This window comes from Ornithorhynchus anatinus, chromosome X2 (assembly GCF_004115215.2).
Source record: "Ornithorhynchus anatinus isolate Pmale09 chromosome X2, mOrnAna1.pri.v4, whole genome shotgun sequence".
NCBI lineage: Eukaryota > Metazoa > Chordata > Mammalia > Monotremata > Ornithorhynchidae > Ornithorhynchus > Ornithorhynchus anatinus.
Window position 1 is genome coordinate 25410569 of NC_041750.1, and position 21861 is coordinate 25432429.

The following is a 21861-nucleotide window of genomic DNA, read 5'->3' on the forward strand; positions in this document are numbered from 1 at the left end:
TTCTAAGTGCTGGGGTATATACAAGGTAATCAGGTTGGACACAGTCCATGTCCTTCGTGGGGCTCTCAGTCTTAATCCCCATTTTACAGATGAGGTAACTGAGGCCCAGAGAAGTGAAATGACTCGCCTAAGGTCACACAGGAGACAAACGGCAGAGCCAGGATTAGAACCCAGGTCTTTTTGACTCCCAGGACCGTGCTTTATCCACTGAGCCATGCTGCGGCTCTTAAGTGCAGTGTCCCTATGCATGCAGGCCTTATTCCAGCCTCTATTTTGGATTGCCTTTTAAGCACTCAATCGGTTGGTCCCACCCTATCTCACCTCACTAAACCTCCTGCTCCAGCCCAGCCCGCACACTCGGCTCCTCTAGCGTCGGTTTAGTCACTGTGCCCCGATCTCGTCTATCTTGCTGCCGACCCTTTTCCCACATCCTCCCCCTAGCCTGGAGCTCCCTCCCTCTCCATATATGCCAGACCAGCACCCTCTCCACCTTCAAAGCATCATTAAAATCACATCTCCTCCGAGAGGCCTTCCCCCATTAAGCCCACTTTCCCCGGCTCGCTCTCCCTTCTGCATCGTTTTTGCCCCTCAATCTGCGACCTTTGGACACCTGATACTCTCCCCACCCCCAACCTCGCAGCACTTACGTAAACATCTTTAAATTATATATTATAAATTACTTGTTTTCCATATTCATGTCTGCCTTCCCCTCTAGGTTCGTTATGGACAGGGAACACGTCTGTTAATTCTGACGTACCGTCCCCTCCCAAGCGTTTAGTACAGTACCCTGCACAGAGTAAACGCTCAATAAATTCCACTGATTAACTGATCACGGTTTCAGACACCCAATTCTTCTGTCGAAAGGCAAAGAACGCTGAAGAAAGGCACGGAAAGAATCCCTCCTCCTCCCCCGACCACTCACACCTCCCTTCTTTCTCTCCTACCGTGAATCAGCCTACTCGTGAAAACTTTTCCTACCTGGGGTCGGAGGGTTATCAAGAAAAACCAAACCACCTTGGTAAAATCTGAAGAAAACAGACTGTATTCTAAAACACAAAATTTCTGTACCAATTAAATACGGTATGGCTGAAATGGAATATAAATTACAGTTCTTTACAGCATTGTAGAATACTACGGTCATCTTGCTCGACCCAAAATCAGTAAGACAGACAGCAGCTTTTCAGTAAGGTCCCAGGTATCGCACACATTTTACTGTTATAAGAAAAAATATCGGGGGCGGAGGGAGGTCGGGGAAAGACACAGCAGGATACACTCGCCCTCTCTCTTTTTTAAAAAGACACACACGCAAGACATTTGTAGTTTGACACTCGGGACGTTTCTACAGCTATCCGCAGAACAGATACACGGAGGAATCTTAGCCAACGCTGGCCCCGACACACACACACACAGACACACACAGACACGCACACACGCACACATCCTGCATTCCCATCTCCAAAAGGATTTTCCCTGCGGAAGCCACGCCAGGTGGCGATGCAGCTTGTACCCAATCGTTTCCTGCAAAGCCCGGGGGGGCAGCGGGGGCCGGTGGGTAATTTTAATGCTGATTCAATCCCCCGCCCTGACACTTCCCCCAGCCCCCCCGGAGTCGCTTCAACAACTACAAAAACAAAACAAAAACCGCTACCTCCGTCTCTATCTCTCCCCAGTCCCCACCCCCACCCCCCAACAAATCCCAAACAGCGGGTCTCCCCTACCTCCCTCCACTGAGGAATACCGCTCTCTGCATTTGGGCTGCCCGGATTCCTACTAGCGCATACGTCCAACACGCGACCTCAGGCACTGTCGTCCAACCACGCCACATGGGGCCCGGCCGGCCCGGTGACAAAACGCTTAAAAAACCCCCCCATTTCACCCTTCGCCCGCCCTCTCCCACCCCCCCATAAAAAAGCAGTCAGCTCTTTTCCATGTGCTTAAACAGAGGGCAGATAAGGTCGTGTGGTGCTCTGCTGAAGAGAAGTACGGCCAGCAGTTCAAACGGATATATACAGGAGAAATGAGACGGGACGGCACGGGTCTCGGCAGAACACAAGTTCTTTGGTTATAAAGAACGGCACACCGTCGCCGTCTCCGAACACGGGGACTTCGCGCCCCTTCTCTTCGGCAATAAAAACTTTTTTTCTGCCGCTGCCTCGCTCGTTTAAAACAGCTCTCCCAGAGTTGCCTTGGAACAGAGAGTCCGGTACCTTACGATTATCTACAGATCAGCTCTATCTGCGTTTTAGCGTGCAGCCTCGTCTGCCTCCTGACAAACCCTAGATACACAGATTCAAATATATATATATATAATATATATATATCTTATTTATAAAAAAAAAAAAGACTAGAGCGTCGGGTCCGTGATTCCACCGAGGACACATTCAGTCGGGACTGATTAAAAACGTATGAGGAGAAGTCGGTCAGAGCGGTCCGGCGCGGTGGAGTTAAGTGCGAAGGAGAGGACTTTAGTTGATCCAGGATTTCCTGTTCTCCTGCTTCCTGGAGAAGGCAGAGGCGGCGGTGTCCCCGGATGGATTAAGTGCTGCCGTCCCTGCCCCGGAGGAGGCCGGGGACGGCCCGGGGGACGAGGGGTCTTTCCTCTTCTCGGAGCCGAGGGGGCCCTGAGGTCGGGGGGTTTTGCCGCTCCTCATCTTGGCCGGGGCGAGGCGGGCCGGGCGGACGAAGAGGCCGTGTTGGGGCTGGCAGTGGAAGTACTCTTTCCCTTTCACCGTCCCGTCGTGTTTCCCTGCAACGAACAGGCAGAGGTCCAGGGCGGGTCAGCTGCTGCCGCACAAGGGTCGCCCGCCCCCCGACCTTTCTCCCAGGGGCAGTGATGAGTGGTTTTTGTTCAGTGCTTGCCAGGTGCCGGACACTGCGCTGGGCACGGTGGGACTTGGGAGAGCAGCGTGGCCTAGGGGAACGGGCCGGGAGTCGGGGGAGCTGGGTTCTACTCCCGGCTCTGCCCCTCGCCTGCTGGGTGTCCTTAGGCAAGTCGCTTCGCTTCCTTGGGCCTCAGTTCCAATATCCGCTAAACGGGGACTCCACGCCCGCTCTCCCTCTTACTTAGACTGTCAGCCCCATGTGGGACTTGATGATCTTGAATCTACCCCAGGGCTCAGTACACTGCTTGGCACACAGTACGCACCCAAGTATATCATCGTAATAATAACAATAAAATCTAGCCTAATGCTTAATAATAATACCTATACCGTGACCGGATTATAGTTAAAATATCGTTATTATTATTAAATATTGGGGTACATATTAGCATTACGGTATTTGAGTGCTACCGTAAGAGAGACTGTGAGCTCGCCGTGGGCAGGGAATGTGTTTAATATTACACTGTACTCTCCCAAGGAGTACAGTAAATGCTCAATAAATGATTATTATTACTAATAAAAATAATACCACTGTATCTACCTTAATGTTTAACAACAACAACAATAATAAAGCTATTATTATTATTTTTAATAGGCATTCGGGTAGATACACGACGATTCGATCAGACACAATCTCTGTCCACTTTGGGGTTCACAGGTATTTCATCCCCACTTTACCGACGAAGAAACTGAGGCCCGGAGAGGTCAAATGACTTGTCCTAAGATCCCGCGGCAGAACCCGGGTCTGCCGACTGCCCGTCTTGTGTTCTTTCCACTAGGACACACGGCGTCTGCCTCTTTTGGGGGTGGAGAGAGAAACCTTACGGGGCCGCGGGGATGGCAGCTCCCTAAGGAGAAAGGGCACATCTTGGAAGCTCAAGGGAAGGGCCGGGGGGATTCTTCTGTCCCAACCCAGCCTGGGGAGAGAAGCCCGGCTCGTGCCAGGGAACTCGGTGACGAAAAAAGAACATCCCTCTACCTGAGGATCCTGGGGGGAAGAGGGAGCTCCTCAGGCATCTTTTTTTCCCCACGACATTTGTTAAGTACTTATTATGTGCCAAGCACTGTCTTAATCGCTGGGCTACAGACAAGCTAATCAGATTGGACACAGTCCCTGCCCCACATCGGGCTCACAGTCTTCATCCCCATTTGACAGATGAGGTAACCGAGGTACAGAGAAGTGAAGTGACTTGCCCAAGGTCACCCAGCAGATATGTGGCGGGGGGGGGGGGGGGTCTCCAGCTCAGTAACAGGATCGGTGGTGGGGAGGTGGGGTAGGAGAGGCAGAATGGAGCTGGCACGTTGTGGGCAAGGAACATGTCTACTAACTCCATTATATTGTAGCTTCCCAAGCGTTTAGTACTGTGCTCTGCACGCAGTAAGTGCTCAGTAAATACCCCTGATTGACTTTCAACCTTCTAGAGTGTAAACTCGTTGCGGGCAGGGAATGTGTTTGCTAAATCTGTTGCATTGTACTCTCCCAAACACTTACTATAGTGTTCTGCACACAGTAAGCGCTCAATAAATACCATCGATTGATTAGGGATGTCAGCCAATGCCACCCGGGCCCCAGACGATTATAAAATAGCACATACTGATCCTGCCAACTTGCCCAGCAGAAAATCTGCTGTCCTTCAGCCACTGGCTTTGCCGGGTGGTCTTGGGCAAATCGGTTAACCTCTCAACCCCTCAGTTTCCTGGTCTGTGAAATGGGGCTACCTCAGATTGTGAGTCCCGAGAGGGACCGACACTGCGTGTGACTTGATTATCTGGTCTCTACCCCAGTGCCCCGCACCGGGCTTAAAAGACCCACGGTCGAATATTTGCCGCTCCTTACCCATCGGAACACTCAGTTCGACACCGACCCACGTGCCAGATAAAAAATCCACGGGCCCAATGTATCGCACCGCTCCGTTCTTGTTCCCGCCGAGGCAGACCTGCTCCCCGACCGCCAGCCACCCGGGGAGGGCTTGCGCTTGCTCCGCAGGGCCGTCTTCCCCGTCGGAGACGTCCTCGTGGTTCCTTCCGAGGGAGTCGTCGGGGCGGGGGGCCGCAGGGACCGTTGTCGCCCAGCTGGGCTCGGGGGCCTCTCGGGCTGCGTCGGAGAGCCGGTTCCTGTCGGCCCCGGGGTCCGGATGACCGGAACAAACGGAGGGGGAGGCACCGGGGGGACGGGACGCGTCCGAGGCAGGCCTCCCCTCAGCTTCAGGGGTTGCTGGAGCCTCTCTGGGGGAGGGGAGCCCCGGGCCCACCCCCCGGTCAAAACCTCTGGCGTCCGAGGCCCCCATGAACTCTGTGAACGAATGGTCTTCCACCACGTCCGAGGTGCGTTCCACGGTCACTCCCCTGGGGGGGAAGCCCACCGCCGCGTGCCGGCTGTGGCAGGGGCGGGGCTCCGGCCCGGAACCCCAGGCGGTCCTGCAGGGCGTCGTGGGAGCTTTTTCCGTGGCACCTCGGGGCGGCACTAAGGCACTGTTTTCTCCGCGGGGCGGCGGGCTCGCCCGCCCTTGCGCCGAGTCTCTCTCCGGCTCCGTCGGCTCCTTGTTCGGGGAAGGTCTCGAGTCGGGAGCGAGCGGGGGGCCGGGATGGTCGGTGGAGTCCGGTTCCCTCGCCGGGTGGCCGGCCAGCTGGTCCGTGCTCTCGCTGGAGGGGACCAGCATGTCGGAAAGGGTGACGTTCGAGGCACTGTGGGAGAAGTAGCCGCTGGTGATGCTGCTAGCCGTCGGGCTCCGGGAGACCTCCTTCTCCAGGGCCCGACAGTTCGCCAAGTCTGCTTTGGGCGAGAACCATTCTCGGTTCTCCAGGCCGGCGTTGTAGACGCTGAAGTCGGCGAACTCCTCGGGGACGTAAGGCCGGAAGTGGGGGGAACCCTGGGGGCTGCTCAGCTTCTTGTTCATCGCCTCCAGTTCGTTGTCTTCTTCTTCCGAGTCCTGGAGAGGGGAGGCCAGAGTGGTGGTTAGCTCGTTTCAGTTGTTTATTTCGCTATTTCATCCTGACCGAGCAATAGTAGTAACAGTGTTTAGTAAGTGCTTACTGTGTGCGGAGCACTGTCCTAAGCGCTGGGAAAAAAATACACCTTCCTCCTGCTCCCATTATTATAAATCCCATTATTTCCTTCTACTGTCACTAGAAGATTACTACTAAGGGATTACTGTCTGTGACTCCCTCCTTAGACTGTAAACTCCCTGTGGGTTTACGGTCTCCGGACCCTATAGTTCAGTGCACTGAGTTCTAATCCCAGCTCTGTCACTTGCCTGCTGGGTGACCTCGGGCCAGTCGTTTGACTTCTCTGTACCTCGGTTTCCTCTTCTGTAAAACGGGGATCGAGTAACCGATCTACCTCCCGTTTAGACGGGGCCCCATGAGGGACAGGGACTGACCTGATTACTCTGTCTCTACCTCAGCACTCAGTACACCGTAAGCGCTTCACAGATATCACAATCATTATTATTAGTAGGTGTTCAATAAATACCCTTGAACGAATGAATTAGCTCCCTACAGCCGATTTTTTTCTAGCACAAGTTTTAAAGGGATTTGCCAACATTCATTTCAGTGTTTACCTTTTTCGCGTTTTAATTAGAACGGGGGTCGGTGTACGGTTGGAGGGAGGAGTGCGCATGACATATTTCTCCTTTGTCATGCGCAAAGCAGCATGACCTAGGGGAAGAGCATCTGCCAGGGAGTCAAGATGACCTGGGTGCAAATGCCTCAAGGTCGGTGGAATGAGCAGCAAACTATGATTATGGGCAGAAAAAAAGGGCAGCATCACCGTAGACCACTAGTCGTCGAAGGAATGCTCTTCATTAGAGAGGAAGCCTGCAGTCGTTATACAGCAAGAGTCAGGGGCAAATCGATCCATCAGTCAATTTTCATTTATTGAGCACTCACTGTTGTGCGCAGAGCACTGCTCTAAGCACTTGGGAGAATACGACACAACAGAGTCGGTAGACATGTTCCCTGCCCACAATGAGTTTACCGTCTTGAGAGGGAGGTAGACATCACTATGAATAAATTTGTCACGGATGCGCCCGGGAGTGCTGTTTCGCTGAGGGTCGGGTGAATACCAAGTGACCAAATGTCACAGATCCAAATGTCGAGGAAAAGCGTCACCTCAGTGAAGACACTCCTTCAAACCCACAAACTCTGGCTCCATCCTTACCGGTCGACCAGGCCCGGCTGGGGTAGCCACAAGGTTAGAGGAGGGTTTAGAGGGGAGTCCCACAGACAGCTGGAAAATAACAAATAGCTTTTGGGGCACGGTTAAAGGAGCTGGGACAATTTTGCTTGGGGAAGAAAAAGTTGAGGGAAAACTATCCAACAGAATTCAAAGCAGCCTGGCCTAGTGGAAAGAGCACAGGCCTGGGTTCTAATCTCAGTTCTGCCACTTAATAATACTTGCGGTATCTGTTAAGCGCTTACTATGTGCCAGGTACTGTATACTCGGTGTGAGGTAGTTAGGATAATTGGGTTGAACACAGTCCGACTACTTGCTTGCTGCGGGACCTAGGACAAATCATTTCACTTCTCTAGGCCTCTGTTACCTCATCAGTGAAAATGGAGATTCAATACCTGTTCTCCCTCCCTTTCAGACTGTGAGCTCCATGTGGGACAGGGACTGTGTCCTGCCCGATTATCTTGTACCTACCCCTGTGCTTAGAACGGGGCCTGCCACATAGTAAGCACTTAACCATTTAAAAATATACATATATATATATAGTCTGAATCCCCCAGATTAAGGCAGTTTAAGGCCCTTTCCTCAAATTCTGACAAGTCATTCTCTGTATAATATATCATACAGAGGATGAGTCATCCTCTGAGAACCATTTTAAAATATCTATCTCTATATAAAGACATATACTGATATATATAGAGGAGATCTATATAGATATATCTATCTATAGAGAGATATATCTAGCCATATCAATATATAAAGAAAGATCTATCCATAGACAAACGTATCCATCTGTACCTACATAGAGAGAGGTCTCTCTATATATGTCTATAGATATACATATCTCTCTCTATATATCTATAGATAGATATATATATATATATATTCTGAATCCCCCCAGATGGCAGTTTTCATGCTCCTTCCTCGAGTTCTGACTTGAGTCATCCTCAGAACTCTAGGAAAGGGCTTTAAATTACAGTCTGGGGGATTCAGAATATATCTTTTTAAAAAAAAAAATAATACTGGTTAAGCGCTTACTATGTGGCTTACTATGCGTATAATCCATTAACCGAGGATGACTCGAGTCGGAACTCAAGCAAAGGGTCTCAAACTGCAGTGTGGGGGATTCAGGACTTCTAAGGAAGGTTCTTCCAGGCCACCATGGTAGTTCAGAACCCACGGGAATGAGTTCTTAAAGGAAGCTGCTCAGAAGCAGTGCTGCCTAGTGGATACAGCATGGGTCCGGGAGTCAGAAGGAGCTGGGTCCTAATCCCAGCTCTGCTACTTGTTTGCTGTGTGACCCTGGGCGAGTCACTTCACTTCTCTGGGCCTGTTACTTTGTAAAATGGGAATTAAGGCTGTGAGCCCCATATGGGACAGGGACTGTGTCTATCCCGATTATCTTTATCTCTCCCAGCGCTTAGTACAGTGACTGATACATAGTAAGCATTTAATAAATACCATTAAAAAAAGGTTATGGTAGATAGGACACAACGGTGTTGAGCTGACGCTGCGCCACCTTTCCTGCCATGAGATATTTTAAAAATCAGTTTTAATTTAGCGTCCATGTTTTAGGGTGCCATGCTAGGTACAGGTTCTGACCCCGATGAATTCACATCTCCAGAGAGAAAGTGTGCGACAGAGGAAGAGTAAGACAGATAGAGGGAATGGAGTGGTGGAGGTGGGAGGGCAGAGAGGAGAGAGAGACCGAGCCCACTTACCTGCTCCGTTAGCCAGCCCCCTCGGCCTCGCCCGTTTGCTCAGGCAGGAAGGAGCCGGGTCAGGACTGAGGGACGGATTAGGCAGCTGGGGCTGACTAAGGTAGGGAGGGGCCGCGGATGTGAGGCAGGGTATTCCAGTGGAATGGAGCCTCGTCCGCTCCTCTCTCCCAGAATGATGGTGGCAGGGTGGAGTTGGGGGGGGACACGGTACCCCTCTTTTCCCCACCCAACACCTCAGGTTCCCCACCCCTGTCGCTGGGAACGTCCGAGGAGCCGAACTGCACCCTGAGGTCACACACGTCAGTTTATCTACAACGCCGTGCAGCGCAGCGGATCCCAGGACTGCTAAAATGACCTCCCAACAATCCAGCCTAGGGTCCTGTCATGGGCTCAGCGTGTGGCACAGTCCCCCCCGGAAACCGGCCTCTACTTACGGCAGGCCAAGCCCCCCTTAGTAAGGGCCAGCTCGACCCCACGCCCATTTCTCCCCCTGGTAGTCACACGGGAAAGAACACAGCAAAGCTCAATCAAAAGCATGGCTCCCACTCCCGGGGGCGGGTCTAGAGGATGACATCCGGATCGGGGATTTGCACCCCAAAGTCCCGGGAGTCATCCTGCAGCCATGTTGAAGTGGAGGCCCCCGAGTTCTGCAGATGAAGGAGACCCTGGCGGGGGGACGGAAGGGTCAACGGCCAAGGCAAACGGCAGCCTGAAGCTTTCAGACCAACTCCCAGCTCGATGCGGGGCTACTTACTCCAAGGAAGCTCAAGTCCTCTAGGTAGAATAACTTCAGAACCTGGGTACAGGTACGGGTTCGTTAGAAACTTCCGGCATCTGTCCGCCTAAGGATCCACTGTCCTTTTCGGTCTGACCACAAACCACCAAAAGCCAAGCAGCTAAAGCCAAATCGTCGGAAATGCTGGAAGACTAACTGACCGGACAGGCAGCCGCCGGGGCTGAAAGCCCCATTTCAATTTTCGGATTCTTTGGTCGCTGAGAGGTTTGGTTTTTCAGATGGCCGGCTTTCATCTGCTCTCTCTCCTTTGCCTTTTTTTAAAAATGACATTTGTTAAGCGCTCACTATTTGCCGGGCACAGTTCTAAGCGCCGAGGTAGATACGAGTTAACCAGGTTGGACACGATTCATGTCCCACGGTACGACTCACGGTCTTAATCTCCATCTTCCAGATCTGGTAACTGAGGCCCAGAGAAGCCAAGTGATTCACCCAAGGTCACACACGGCAGACGAGTGGCGGAGCCGGGATTAGAACCCAGGTCCTCCCGATTCTCGGGCCCGGGCTTTAACCAGAAGGCCAAGCTGTTTCGTGAGGGGACCGAGCCCGTGAAGAGGTCGACCCCGCCATGGCCGTTTTCTCTCGGCTGCCCGACCGGTCCCCGTCACCAGTGGAAGCCGCCACCATGCAAAAGCCCCTCGGGAGGACCGAAGGAGAAGAGCGGCCACCTGACGCACACCTTCATCGCCTGCGCTCTCGCACAATGGCCCGGGAAAGGGCCGGAACCCACCACCAGACATCACGACAGAGAAACGGAGACAAAACTTACAGTCTTCTCCGCACGAACGCTATTGTTTTCTACGGGCATGCTGGTGGGCTTGCGTCCCGAGGGCACAACCAAGCCAGCCTTACGCAACTGAGGTGAAGACATGCTCTGCAAAGGTTAAGACACACAGACACATCACACGTGGAAGGCGGGGATGGCCGGCGCACCCGCCAAACGGGTACACCGGGAGCCGAGCGGGACTGGCCTAAATCAAGCGGCAGCCGTTCCTCGCAGTCTACAGATTGACGAGACATCCACGGGAGACTGACGTGACCGACGAGGGTGCTTATAATGTCAAAGCCGAGGGCGATTTCGCCACGGCCCCGACCTAAGATTAACGGCGCTTTTGGCAATTCTCAAAACACTGGCACCCTCCCATTGTTCTCAAAGGCACGTCCTCCCCACTCCAAATCCCACGTGCGGGTGTGGACATGAAGCCCACCCTGACACGTGCGGTAAATGGCGTGTTAGTTAACACACACAGGTTCCCCATCACTGATGGGCCACGGTTCGGGCCCGCTTGCGCTGGGCCCCCTTTCCGAAACACGATGCATTTACCTCTTGGCTTAGCAGAGGCCGTGTTTCAAGGGGAGTCTTCTTCTTATGTTCCTCCTTCACGGGCATTAAGGGTTTGAAAAACTTGGGTGGTTGAGGAGAGAATGCTTTAAAGGGGCTGATGTTTAAGGCGTGAGGAGTCTCTGACGGGGCACCTAAGAGAAGGACGAAAGCAGAGGTTGGGAAGCCGCGGTGATTCCTCTCATGCGCCAGCCGATTGAGACTGCAAGACACGGATGGCTTGTGTTGTACAAGGAAAGGAAAAGGGGAGGGGAGGAGCGGGACGAAGGGGAGGGGACCTCAGTGGACCGGAGAGAGAGTGGACCGGAGGGATGGGGTGACGGCCCCCGCCCTTATCTCTCAAAAGACCTTCCAAAATGGTGGCATCCTGGCCTGTTAGCTTGACTCTTTGAAGCCTGACCCTTCCCATCTTTCACCGCCCTTAAAATCCAGGGCTTCCCCTCCCGCTCCCCCAGCCTTCACCCCCGCCCATCTCACCACCGCCGTCTCTACTCCTGCGTGGTGAATCCCGGGGTAAAGTGCCATAGCACGAGACATCCTGAAAACTGGAGGTGCACTCCGACGAGTCCAGACGGCTCTCCGACCACCCCTGCGGAACGAAGGTAACGGGGGACCTCGGGGTCAGCTCCCCCAGTGCAAAGACGAACAGCTCCGGGCTGAGGGGCCGCATACGAACAAGCACCGAGACAGCAACTTAAAAGAGGAGAGGGTCCTTCTTGTCGCTTCTCTTAAAAATTTCTCTCGTGTCCTCCGAGCTTCAGTGGAAGTTGGCAGACACTAAAACCACCCTGTTAGCCATGCACACGAAACTTGCTGCCCTCTGAGAACCCAGGAAAGCAGTGTGGTCTAGCGGGAAGAGTTGAACTCTGCCGGGGAATGAGGGGAGACCTTTCTTTCTTTTTTTTAATGGTATTCGTTAAGCGCTTACTATGTGCCAGGCATTGTACTAAACGCCGGGGGAGATACAAACTAACTAGGTTGGACACAGTCCACCTCCCACTTGGGGCTCACAGTCGTAATCCCCATTTTACAGATAAGGGAACTGAGGCACAGAGAAGTGAAGTGATTTATTCAAGGTCACACAGCAGACATGTGGCAGAGCCAGGACTTGAACCCAGGCCCACACTGACTCCCGGGCCCGTGCTCTTTTCACTAGGCCGCGCCGCTTCTCTTCTTGACACTACCGATCTCCCGGGATACGGCACGAGGCACTGTCAGCAAGCACTGCGGGCCATCCTGGGAAGGCGGTGGGGGGGGAGGGGGTCTTCCTTAACTAATCAATCAGTTGTATTTATTGAGCGCTTCCTACGTGCAGAGCACTGTATTAAGCATTTGGGAGAGTACGATACGACAGAATGAGCAGACAGGGTCCCTGCCCGTTACGAGCTTACAGTCTCGAGGAGGAGACGGACATTAATATGAATACCTAAAAAATAATTTATAATATATAATATGTAATTTAACACACAGGTGATACAGGGGAGCTGAGGGAAAAGCTTCCGATCCCATCACCCAACACCCAGGTCGGGACGAGCCCCGGGACGCTTGACTCTCGCCCACAACCGCCTCGACTCACCTTCTCATCTTCATCACAGCCGGAGAGGTCCAACCGACCGGAAGATGCCTAGGGGAGAGCAACAGCTTCGTGAATACCACTGACTGGGAACACCGCCGGGCAGCTGAAACGCCCCAATACGAATGCATCCCTGGACGGCCCAGGTTCGGTTTCGGGGAGGACTGGGTGGACTGCCTGGATTTAATTCACACAAACGTACATAAATCTCCACTGGTATAGTGGAAGCTCTTTATAGGCAGTGAACACTTCTGCTGTATTTTCCCAGGCACTATTGCGATGCAGGAGGTGCTCCATAAATACCACCGACAGTATCTATTGAGTGCTTCCTCTGGGCACAGCACTGAGCACTTGGGAGAATATAATGGTTAGCAGACACAATCCTTGACCTCCAAGTACTATTACTGAAGCATGTTTGTAGGTAAGGAACGAGTCTTACCAACTCTGTGATACCGTTCTCTCCCATACAGTGCTCCGCACACAGTTAAGTGCCCAATGTATACGACTGATTGACGGCCGGCCCTCGGAAAACCCCGCGATTCGTTACCAGCGACACGCTGAGCCCCGCTTCCCATTTTCCCTCCCTAGCTGCATCCGCCGAGCTGTGGGAGACAGCAACGGCTCCGACTGAGCTGGTGTGGGCTATCGATGGCCCCGCCAAGCTACGGGGAGCCCGCCGGGTCCCTCACCGTGGTTGCCCCCCCCCCGACAAGACCCCACCCCGGGGACAGGAGAGATGAAAGCCCACCCTCCAAAGAGCCCCCGGCGCCTTTTTACAAAACTGGTGTGGAGTCAGGCAGGGCAGTGAGGTCGGTCCGGAGGAGAGAGGAGCCTGGGGCCGGGTGGGGAGGGTCCAGAAATCCCTCTCCCGTGGCCTGGAGGACCCACGGCTTTACCCCGTGGCCACCAGCTTTGAAGGTAGCCCCCGCTCCTCCTACCGAGAGCCCACAGTTCCTCTCTCATCCTCCTCTACTCTCTTCCCGGAGCGGAGGCCTGGGGAGGAGACGGTTTCCACCTCTTCTCCCACAGCATCCCCGACGGGTCCTTCCCTCTACTCCTGGGGCTGGTGCAGCCCCCCGCCGTCCCCATTCAGGCTGGCCCAAGGCGGGGCGGAGGCCGGGGCTTACGTTGTGGACATTTGGTGTGCTGATGCTCCTCCTTATATGCCTGGCTTTGGACGAGAGCGCTTCTTTGACCGTGACCGCCTGTAAATGCAGAAGAGCAAGCTTGTTATGGATGGAAACAACAATTTCATAATTTAAGGCACAAATTCCTGCTCTTCGTCAGTCAGTCAGTAGATCATATTTACTGAGCGCTTACCGTGTGAGCAGCATTGAACTAAGCATGTGGGAGAGTACAGTATAACAAGAGAACAGACACATTCCCTGCCCACGACGAGCTTACGCTCCAGAGAGGGAGACTGACATTAATATAAATAAATTACGGATATGTACATAAGTGCTGTGGGGCTGGGAGGGGGGATGAATAAAGGGAGCAAGTCCCGCTGACTCCTCTCAGTTTACTCATCTGTAAAATGGGGATGAGAGCCATGTTCTCCTTCTCTCTTCGACTGTGAGCCCCAGGTGAGACTGGAGGGCGTGTCTCATGTGATTGTACCGAGTGCTCAGCACAGAGCTTGGTACACGGAAAGGGCCTAGTAAATGCCACAGTTATCATCATAACCATCACTCTCATTATCGTCTGGCAAATCCGTGAACATATTCCGTCCATCTGGACGGAAGACTGCTTCCACAGTCTTGCCAGGGTCTCATGTTTAGCCTGTCTTTTGGCAGGCGATTGAGGGGTTTGGGTAATTAGCCTCCGGCTCACGGGAGGAGAGGGGCTGACGGGGGGATCGTTTTGCCCCGCCGAATCAGTCCCCGCTACTTGCCTGCCGGAGCCGCTCAAGGCTCAGACTGTTTTCCACCTGCAGCACGGTGCGCGTGTACTTCTCGATGTACGTCTCCCCATCCGACAAACCCTCGTTCTCGCTCCTCGCCGCCATGAGGGCCAACGTTTCCCGGTCCTCGATCTCTTCCGTCGCCTACAAGGGTCAGAGAGATGACGGTGGCAGCGAGCGTTGGGGTGAAGCCCGGGTTTTTGGGCCAGCAGCGGCCAAACCGCTCAAGCCACCGCCGGCCGGGTCCACGTCACGGCTCGCTGCAACGCCATCGGCGCTGGGTTGCGGGCGCTTAGGCTGCAAATAAGTCCTTCGTGAAAGAAGACCTCTGCGGGCTCTTTGCAGCGTGCTGCACCCCCGACCGCCTACTCGCTCGTCGCCCTCCGTGCCCCAGCGGAAACATGACTGCCGGGGTGAGAGAACGGGATTGGTGTAGTTTAAGCCATCTCACAATGCCCATCTCTGCAGAAGTGGAGCCCCCAGCCTCATCTCCCTCTCGACGGGACCGAGTAGCTTTTTTGTAGGGCACCGGTGGAGTCTAATTCATCAGAGGACATTATTTGGGCCTTCTTCTAGTGAGCCCGTTTTGCCGAATTACAACTGACACGGAGTTTCCGGTGTCTCTCTGTGGGTCGGAACCAGAACATGGGTTTGAACCATTTCTGAAAAATCTGATCAGACACGGCAGAGAACTTAAATCCAACATGAATGGGGAAGTCTAAACACTGCTCCCAGCTGGGAAAATCGAATTTCAGATGAATCTCGTCTACTACACTAAGAGCTTTTGCTCGGATAATTATTTAAATTGGTGGTTGCCGTGTATCAACTTCAGACGCCTTTCGGGCCACTTCAGATCCATCGATCAATCGATGGTATCCGCTGAGCTCTTACTGTGTGTAGAGCTCTATACTAAGCCCTCGGGAAAGTACAATATAACACAGTTGATAGACACGTTCCCAGTCCGAAGCGAGCTTACGGTCTAAAAGGGACTCAGTGTACGAACAGGGATTTTGCACGAAGCCGGCTTTAAAGTGGGACTGAATTTTACCTTTGGTATATTGGATACGATTTCGTACGTCACACCACAGGAATAAAAAATATTTTTCAAGGATATTCTTCTCTTCAAACTCTGTGTAAAGCTCTGGATGGAGAGAGACCGAGAAAAGGAGGGTGGGGGAGAGAGAGACAAGGAGGGACAGAGAAGAGAGAGTTTTCAGTGGCACAAATTATAATTATTATTATTATAATATTTAAGAGCTTACTAGGTGTCAAGCACTGTCCTAAGCATTGGGGTAGATGCAAGTTAATCAGGTTGGGCACAGTCCCTGTCCCACATGGGGCTCACAGTCTAAGCAGGAAGGAAAACAGGTATTGAATCCCCTTTTTAAAGATGAGGAAACCGAGGCCCAGAAATGACTCGCCCGAAGTCACACAGCAGGCAACTGGCAGAGCCGAAATTAGAACCCAGGTCCTCTGACTCCCAGGTCTGAGCTCCTTCTGCTAGGTCACGCTGTCTGTCCTTCACTGAACAAGTACAAAATATAACATATAGCTTTATAGATTTGTGACCGTGGAAATCGTAAGCAGTTCAGATTCTTTGATTGCCCCCAAACGCTCACTGGGCGGAGGGGAGACACCGACTCAACCCAATTGCTTAGCAACTAGAAGTTAAGACAGTCAACTCTCAGTTGCTTCACCTCCCCTGCCCTCCTACTTTCAATTAATCAATTCACAGGACTGACTGAGCACCTAATGTATACAGACTTCTGACCTGAGCCTGGCCAAAGGGAGCACAGTAGATTACCTCAAGCTACTCTCACCCTTTCTGCCTTCTGGGAATTTCACTCACTGTTCTCTGGTATCTCCCCCCAGGGACCCCCGAAAGGGGAGGGGAAAAAGGCAGTAACTCTAGAAATCGATCGATGGTATTTACTGAGCACTTACTGTGTGGCGAGCACTGTACTAGGCCCTTGACCCACTCGATTCTGCAACTCTGGAAGTGGGTTTGGGAATCATCTCTGGATTCCCTTCACCCAGGCCATTCCTGCCCATATCACCCCCAAACAATTGAGACTTTCCGCACTTGACTGAACACTTAAGCATCTGACACTCACCCTATTCCCAGCCCCAAAGCATTTACATACATGCCCATAAATGCTGCCATTTCCCTTATCTTCTTTTAATGTCTGTCTCCCCCTCTGGACTGTAAGCTCCTTGTGAGGAGGGATCAGGTCCATTAACTCTATAGTACTCTCTCAAGCAGTTAGTACAGTGTTCTGCACACAGTGAGCGCTCAATAAGTACCTCCGATCGACTGATTTGATAGACTAACTCATACTCATTGGGTCCATGAGAAATCCGATTAGAGAAGCAGCGTGGCTCAGTGGAAAGAGCACGGGCTTTGGAGTCAGAGGTCACGGGTTCGAATCCCCGCTCAGCCACTTGTCAGCTGTGTGACTTTGGGCAAGTCACTTAACTTCTCGGGGCCTCAGTTACCTCATCTGTAAAATGGGGATTAAGACTGTGAGCCCCACGTGGGACAACCTGATTCTCCTGTGTCTACCCCAGCGCTTAGAACAGTGCTCAGCACATAGTAAGCGCTTAACAAATACCAACACTAACTAAGCATGCCTGGGAAGGAAAAGTCTTGTCCACATCAATCCATCAATCAATCGTATTTACTGAACACTTACTTGTGGCCTCGTGGATAGAGCAAGGGTTTGGGAGACAGAAGGAGCTGGGTTCTAATCCCGGCCCTGCTACCTGTCTGTCATGTGACCATGGGCAAGTCATTTCGCTTCTCTGTACCTCAGTTGCCTCGTGTAAAATGGGGATTTAGAATGTGAGCCCTCTGTGGGACAGGGATTGTGCCCAACCTGATTAGTTTGTTCCTACTCCAGTGCTTAGTACAGTTGGTTTTTTTTTATGGTATTTGTTAAGCACTTACTAGGTTCCAGGCACCGTTCTAAGCGCTGGGATAGATACAAAATAAGTTGGACTTAGTCCACAACCCACGCGGGACCGTGTCTGGCAGCACTTTACAAACATCATTTAAAAAATTAAAAAAGCGCTTGGGAGAGTATGATTGAATAGAACTGGTAGGCACATTGGAGAAGCGGTGCTGCCTAATGGTTAGATTCTGTCCAACCGGATGAGCTCGTATCTACCCAAATACTAGGAGCAGTGCCTGGCACACGGTAAGCGCTTAACAAATACCACAATTATTATTATTATCATGATGTTCCTTGCCCTTAAGGAGCTTCGGCTCCAAGATCCCCTCAGGGAGAGCCGAGGCTCCCGAAGGCGGCGGCAGGGACGGACCCCCCGCTTCACCTGTTTGTTGTAAACGTTCACGGCGATCCTCTTCCGCAGCACCACCTCCATGGCGGCAGGGTGACTCAGCTGGACCGTGGCCTTGACGATCAGGTAGATCCGCTCGTTCTGCGGCGTCACCCTGTTGAGGTGCACCGAATCGTGGACCGACGAGTCCCAAGAGGCAGTGGCTGACACCTGGGGAGAGGGACGTGAAGGGGGCGGGGAGAAGCCGCCGGTTTCCGGTGAGTGGGTGGGACCGTCCCCTGACACAGGACTTGCATCCCCAAACCGGCGCCCGGGTGGGCATCGAGGCTGGCTGGGCCTCCGTCCTGGAGCGGCAGATGCTTTGGGGCCCGGTTCCGGCTTCTCAGAATTACAGGGGAGGCGACTAGGAGCAGGCGCAATGGTGTGTGTATATCTATAATTGTGTCTATATCAATAATTCTTTTTATTTATTTTGATGGTTTCGATCCCTGTCTACTTGTTATGTTTTGTTGTCTATCTCCCCACTTCTAGACTGTGAGCCCGTCGTTGGGTAGGGATTGTCTCCACCTGTTGCCCAGTTGTACTTTCCAAGCGCTTAGTACGGCGCTTTGCACACAGTGAGTGCTCAATAAATACGACTGAGTGAATGAATGAACCAACGACCCTTGGGCGGGAGGGTGGGTGAGGGGAGGAGAAGGCACCGGGGCAAAACCCGCACTTCTTATAGGGCTTCCACTGCCGTCCGTCAGTTGGTCCAATTTATTGAGCGGTTACTGCGTGCAAAGCCCCGTCTAAGCGTCTGGGAGAGTTTGTTCTAACAATGTAACAGACACACTCCCTGCCCACAGTCCCTGTTTAGCTCCAGCAGCCACCAATCCTATCTGTCGCCCGGCCGCCGACCGACACTTCCACGTCCAAGATGGAAGAATGGGAACCGAGGAGACGGGACCTAAGGGAGTCGGCCCGTTCTAAAACCTCCATGACCCTCCACACCCAAGGGCAAAGGGGCAGACGACTTCAGCTGCAGATACACTGCAGTTCTTCCCAGGAGGGCGAGCCCAGGCCTTCGCTCCCCTTCCCCAGCTCTCCCCAAAGAACCTTCCCCGCTGTAGCACCTCGTCGTCGCTGTGCTTGATGATTGGCAGGTAGAAGAACTGACTCCCGTGCTCCTTCGGAAGGATCGAGTTGACCCCTGAGGCGTGAGGGCCGACCAGCTGCTCGTTGGCCGTGAGGTCGTCGGCTGACGCGATCCGCGGCAGGGGCAAGGAGGGAAGCGAAAGTTAGTCGGCCTGGCCAGACCACGACGACGACAGGAAAAAAGTGCTCGCTAGGTGGTGAGATACGTAAGTGTCGTTTTGGGAACGTTACGAACATAATGCCCCTGGAAACAGTTCTGGAAGGAAGTACTGTCACTACATTATCCTCTATCGGCCCAATGCTCAGCACAGTGGTTGGCACCGTAGGTGCTGAACGAATACTCTACTTATTCTCGGCAGAAACCTGCTTCTCGCTGACCCCTGACCTCACTCCACCCCTCAGATCAGTCACCCAAAACACGACTTTCCAAGTCCCGCTCGGCTGGTTCAGGGATTTATTTGAGTGAAAGGATCAAAATTCCCCTTCTCTCTTCTCTTCCATCCACTCTCCCCAAAGCACTGGCTGATCGCAAGATCACCACGGGGCCCGGGGAAGGGAGTGTCTATGGATTTACCGTTCAAATCAAGGAACAGCACGGGGATGTGGGTCTCCATTCCAGTTGGTGGAGTCCTGGGGGGGAAAAAAGATCAGTCAATCCATGGTATTTGTTGAGCGCTTACTCTGTACACGGCACAGGTACTAAGAGAGAATACACGTTCCCTGCCCATCACGAGCTTACAGTCTAGAGGGGGAGACAGTGATATGAATAAATGATTTATAATATACGATTTAAAGAGACGTATGGTGAGTGCTGTGGGGGTGGGGTGAATATCAAACATGGGGAGGGGCAGACAGGTTCCACGAGGGAGAAGAGAGAGGCTTGGGGGGGCGGAGTTGGCGCTGAATGGATTTAGGAAGATTATGGGCTTTGGCTCCCACAACGAAAGGGTCTTGACTTCGCTGTTCCTAATGTACTCAGATAGACCTTTCTCGACTGTAAGGTCGTTCTGGGCAGTGACTGTCACTGTTTATTGTTGTGCTGTACTTTCCCAAGTGCTTAGTACAGTGCTCTGCACACAAAAAGTGCTCATAAATACAGTTGAATGAATGAAAAGCAATACTCCACCCACCCACCATCTAGACCCACTACTGACAGCTATGATTGGCTTCACTCACTTAAACTAGGGTCTGTGAATGGGTATACGGCATCATACCCATTTTACATATACACGTGAACACGTACTCGTGGATACATATGTAAGTGTATTCTGCTCACTCTTTGCTGCTAGTAATAGAGACATATATTTTTTATGGTACTTGGTAAGCACTTACTATATGCCAGGCACAAGGTATTCAGCATGGACATAATCCCGGTCCAAAATGGGGCTCACAGTCTTTATCCCCATTTTACAGATGAGGTAACTGAGGTGGGAAGTGAAATGAATTGTCCAAGGTCACAGAGCAAACACGTGACTGATCTGGGATTAGAACCCGGTTTCATCTGACATCCGGGCCCATGCTTTATCCACTAGGCCTCAATGCTTTCATGGTAACATGGCAATGTATTTTCTTAACCATCTATATATATTTGGTGAGGGAAGGGGGGGAGCGAGAGAAAAAGGGAAAAATAAGAGCTTCCTCTCCACCTTATCTGAACTGTGGACCCCCAGAAGGTGTACGACAGGACTCTGTGTCCTTGGAAGTTTTCCCTCTGCTTTAGGGCGGGAAGATCAGGCAGCACATGAACTAAGCAAGGGCAGGGAGCAGAGACGGAGAGCCCCGTCCCTAGTTTTGATCGTTCTGCCTTCCCCCTAGGCCTCTCCCACCTCAGACGAGGAGGCCCCTCCGCTACCTCCCACGGCTAGCTCTCCCTCCGGTCATCACTGCCCAGGGGGCGGCCGGGGACGGCTCCGTGGCGGGAGGCTGCCCGTTGGCACTTGGCACTTACCAATCCGCCGGGGCCCCGGGGATCCCACTGCCCGGAGCGGGCACCAACACGGCGTTCCTCTCTTCCGTCAGCCCCACCCACTGTTCCACCAGCCGGGCTTCTCGCTCCGTGTCATCCTCGGTTTTCTCTGCGGGGCAAGATGGCCGGGGGGGGGAGGGGGGGCAGGAAATGGGGCATCAGCGAGTCGGTTCGAAAGTCAACAACTACCAAAAGACCCTTTAGTCCACTGACAGAAACAACCGAGCCACCAGCCTCCCACTGAGGGTCGGGCAAACCAAAGCTCAGTGAAGGTAAGAAATCGGCCGAATGGGAACACCTCTTAGTTAGACTGGCAACAGCCCCTGTCCACACCTGAACTTCTGGCTCCCAGATTGTCTTTGTGTCTTTGCTGTCTTTTTCAGCCCAAGGAAGTTTTCAATATCTAGTGAGAGACTGGCCCAGTTAACTAACCCATGAGCATCGGAGGAGCCTGGGACAGGGGATGTTTTCTTCACTTCCAAGAGTCTTGTTTGTCTTAGGAAAGACCCTGACAGGGTGAGTCAGGGTCAAGGCCAGGAATCTTATCTCTAAGCTCCAAACGGTGCCAGTTCTACATTGCTTTCCCTCTCTAGACTGTAAGCTCCTTATGGGCAGGGACACCTGTCTGCTAATTCTGTTGCAGCGAACTCTCCCAAGCGCTTAGTACCCTGCTTTGCACACAGTAAGCACTCAATAAATACCACTGAATGAATGAACATCATTGGATGATCTCCCCTCTGGATGGCCATATGCTCATATTACTATTACGCAGATAAAATTACAGGTTGAAACTCGGCTGATTTGATGCTGAACTAATCCGGGGTTTAGATTTCATTCGTTTGAACTACTGGACTGTCCCCAGTCATCAAGAGAAACCTTATCTGGAAAATGACCCAAAATCGGCACCTAGTTTCTCCCGATGACCTGCTCCTTCCCACCGCTACTGCCTCTTATCAACACCTCTCTCTGGTCAGTCATTCGTACTTATTGAGCGCTTACTGTGTGCGCTTGCTTACTCTCTTTCTCTCTCCCCCAGGCCTGTCATTCCCCCGCCTCTCTCCCCAACCTCTGATCCTCAC

The 21861-nt window shown here is 52.6% G+C and overlaps 1 protein-coding gene across 7 annotated transcripts in view; it reads right to left on the bottom strand.

Annotated features, from left to right (window-relative positions):
- Positions 1-1019: 1019 nt before the first annotated feature.
- KIF13A (kinesin family member 13A) overlaps positions 1020-21861 on the bottom strand; it is a 108043-nt gene continuing 87201 nt past the window's right edge. For 5 of the 7 annotated variants that reach the window (XM_029053549.2, XM_039910588.1, XM_007666437.4 and 2 more), the window contains 13 exons: positions 20765-20891; positions 19391-19446; positions 18795-18919; positions 17713-17889; positions 15428-15520; positions 14371-14523; positions 13607-13684; positions 12483-12530; positions 11384-11495; positions 10889-11040; positions 10334-10438; positions 4717-5809; positions 1020-2746 (listed from right to left, as the gene is read on the bottom strand). In XM_029053549.2, coding sequence (XP_028909382.1) covers positions 2466-2746; positions 4717-5809; positions 10334-10438; positions 10889-11040; positions 11384-11495; positions 12483-12530; positions 13607-13684; positions 14371-14523; positions 15428-15520; positions 17713-17889; positions 18795-18919; positions 19391-19446; positions 20765-20891 — 2600 coding nt within the window. In that variant the 3' untranslated portion in view covers positions 1020-2465. The remainder of the gene's footprint in view (positions 2747-4716; positions 5810-10333; positions 10439-10888; positions 11041-11383; positions 11496-12482; positions 12531-13606; positions 13685-14370; positions 14524-15427; positions 15521-17712; positions 17890-18794; positions 18920-19390; positions 19447-20764; positions 20892-21861) is intronic. The other 2 variants (XM_029053553.2, XM_029053552.2) reach the window with 1 other exon arrangement.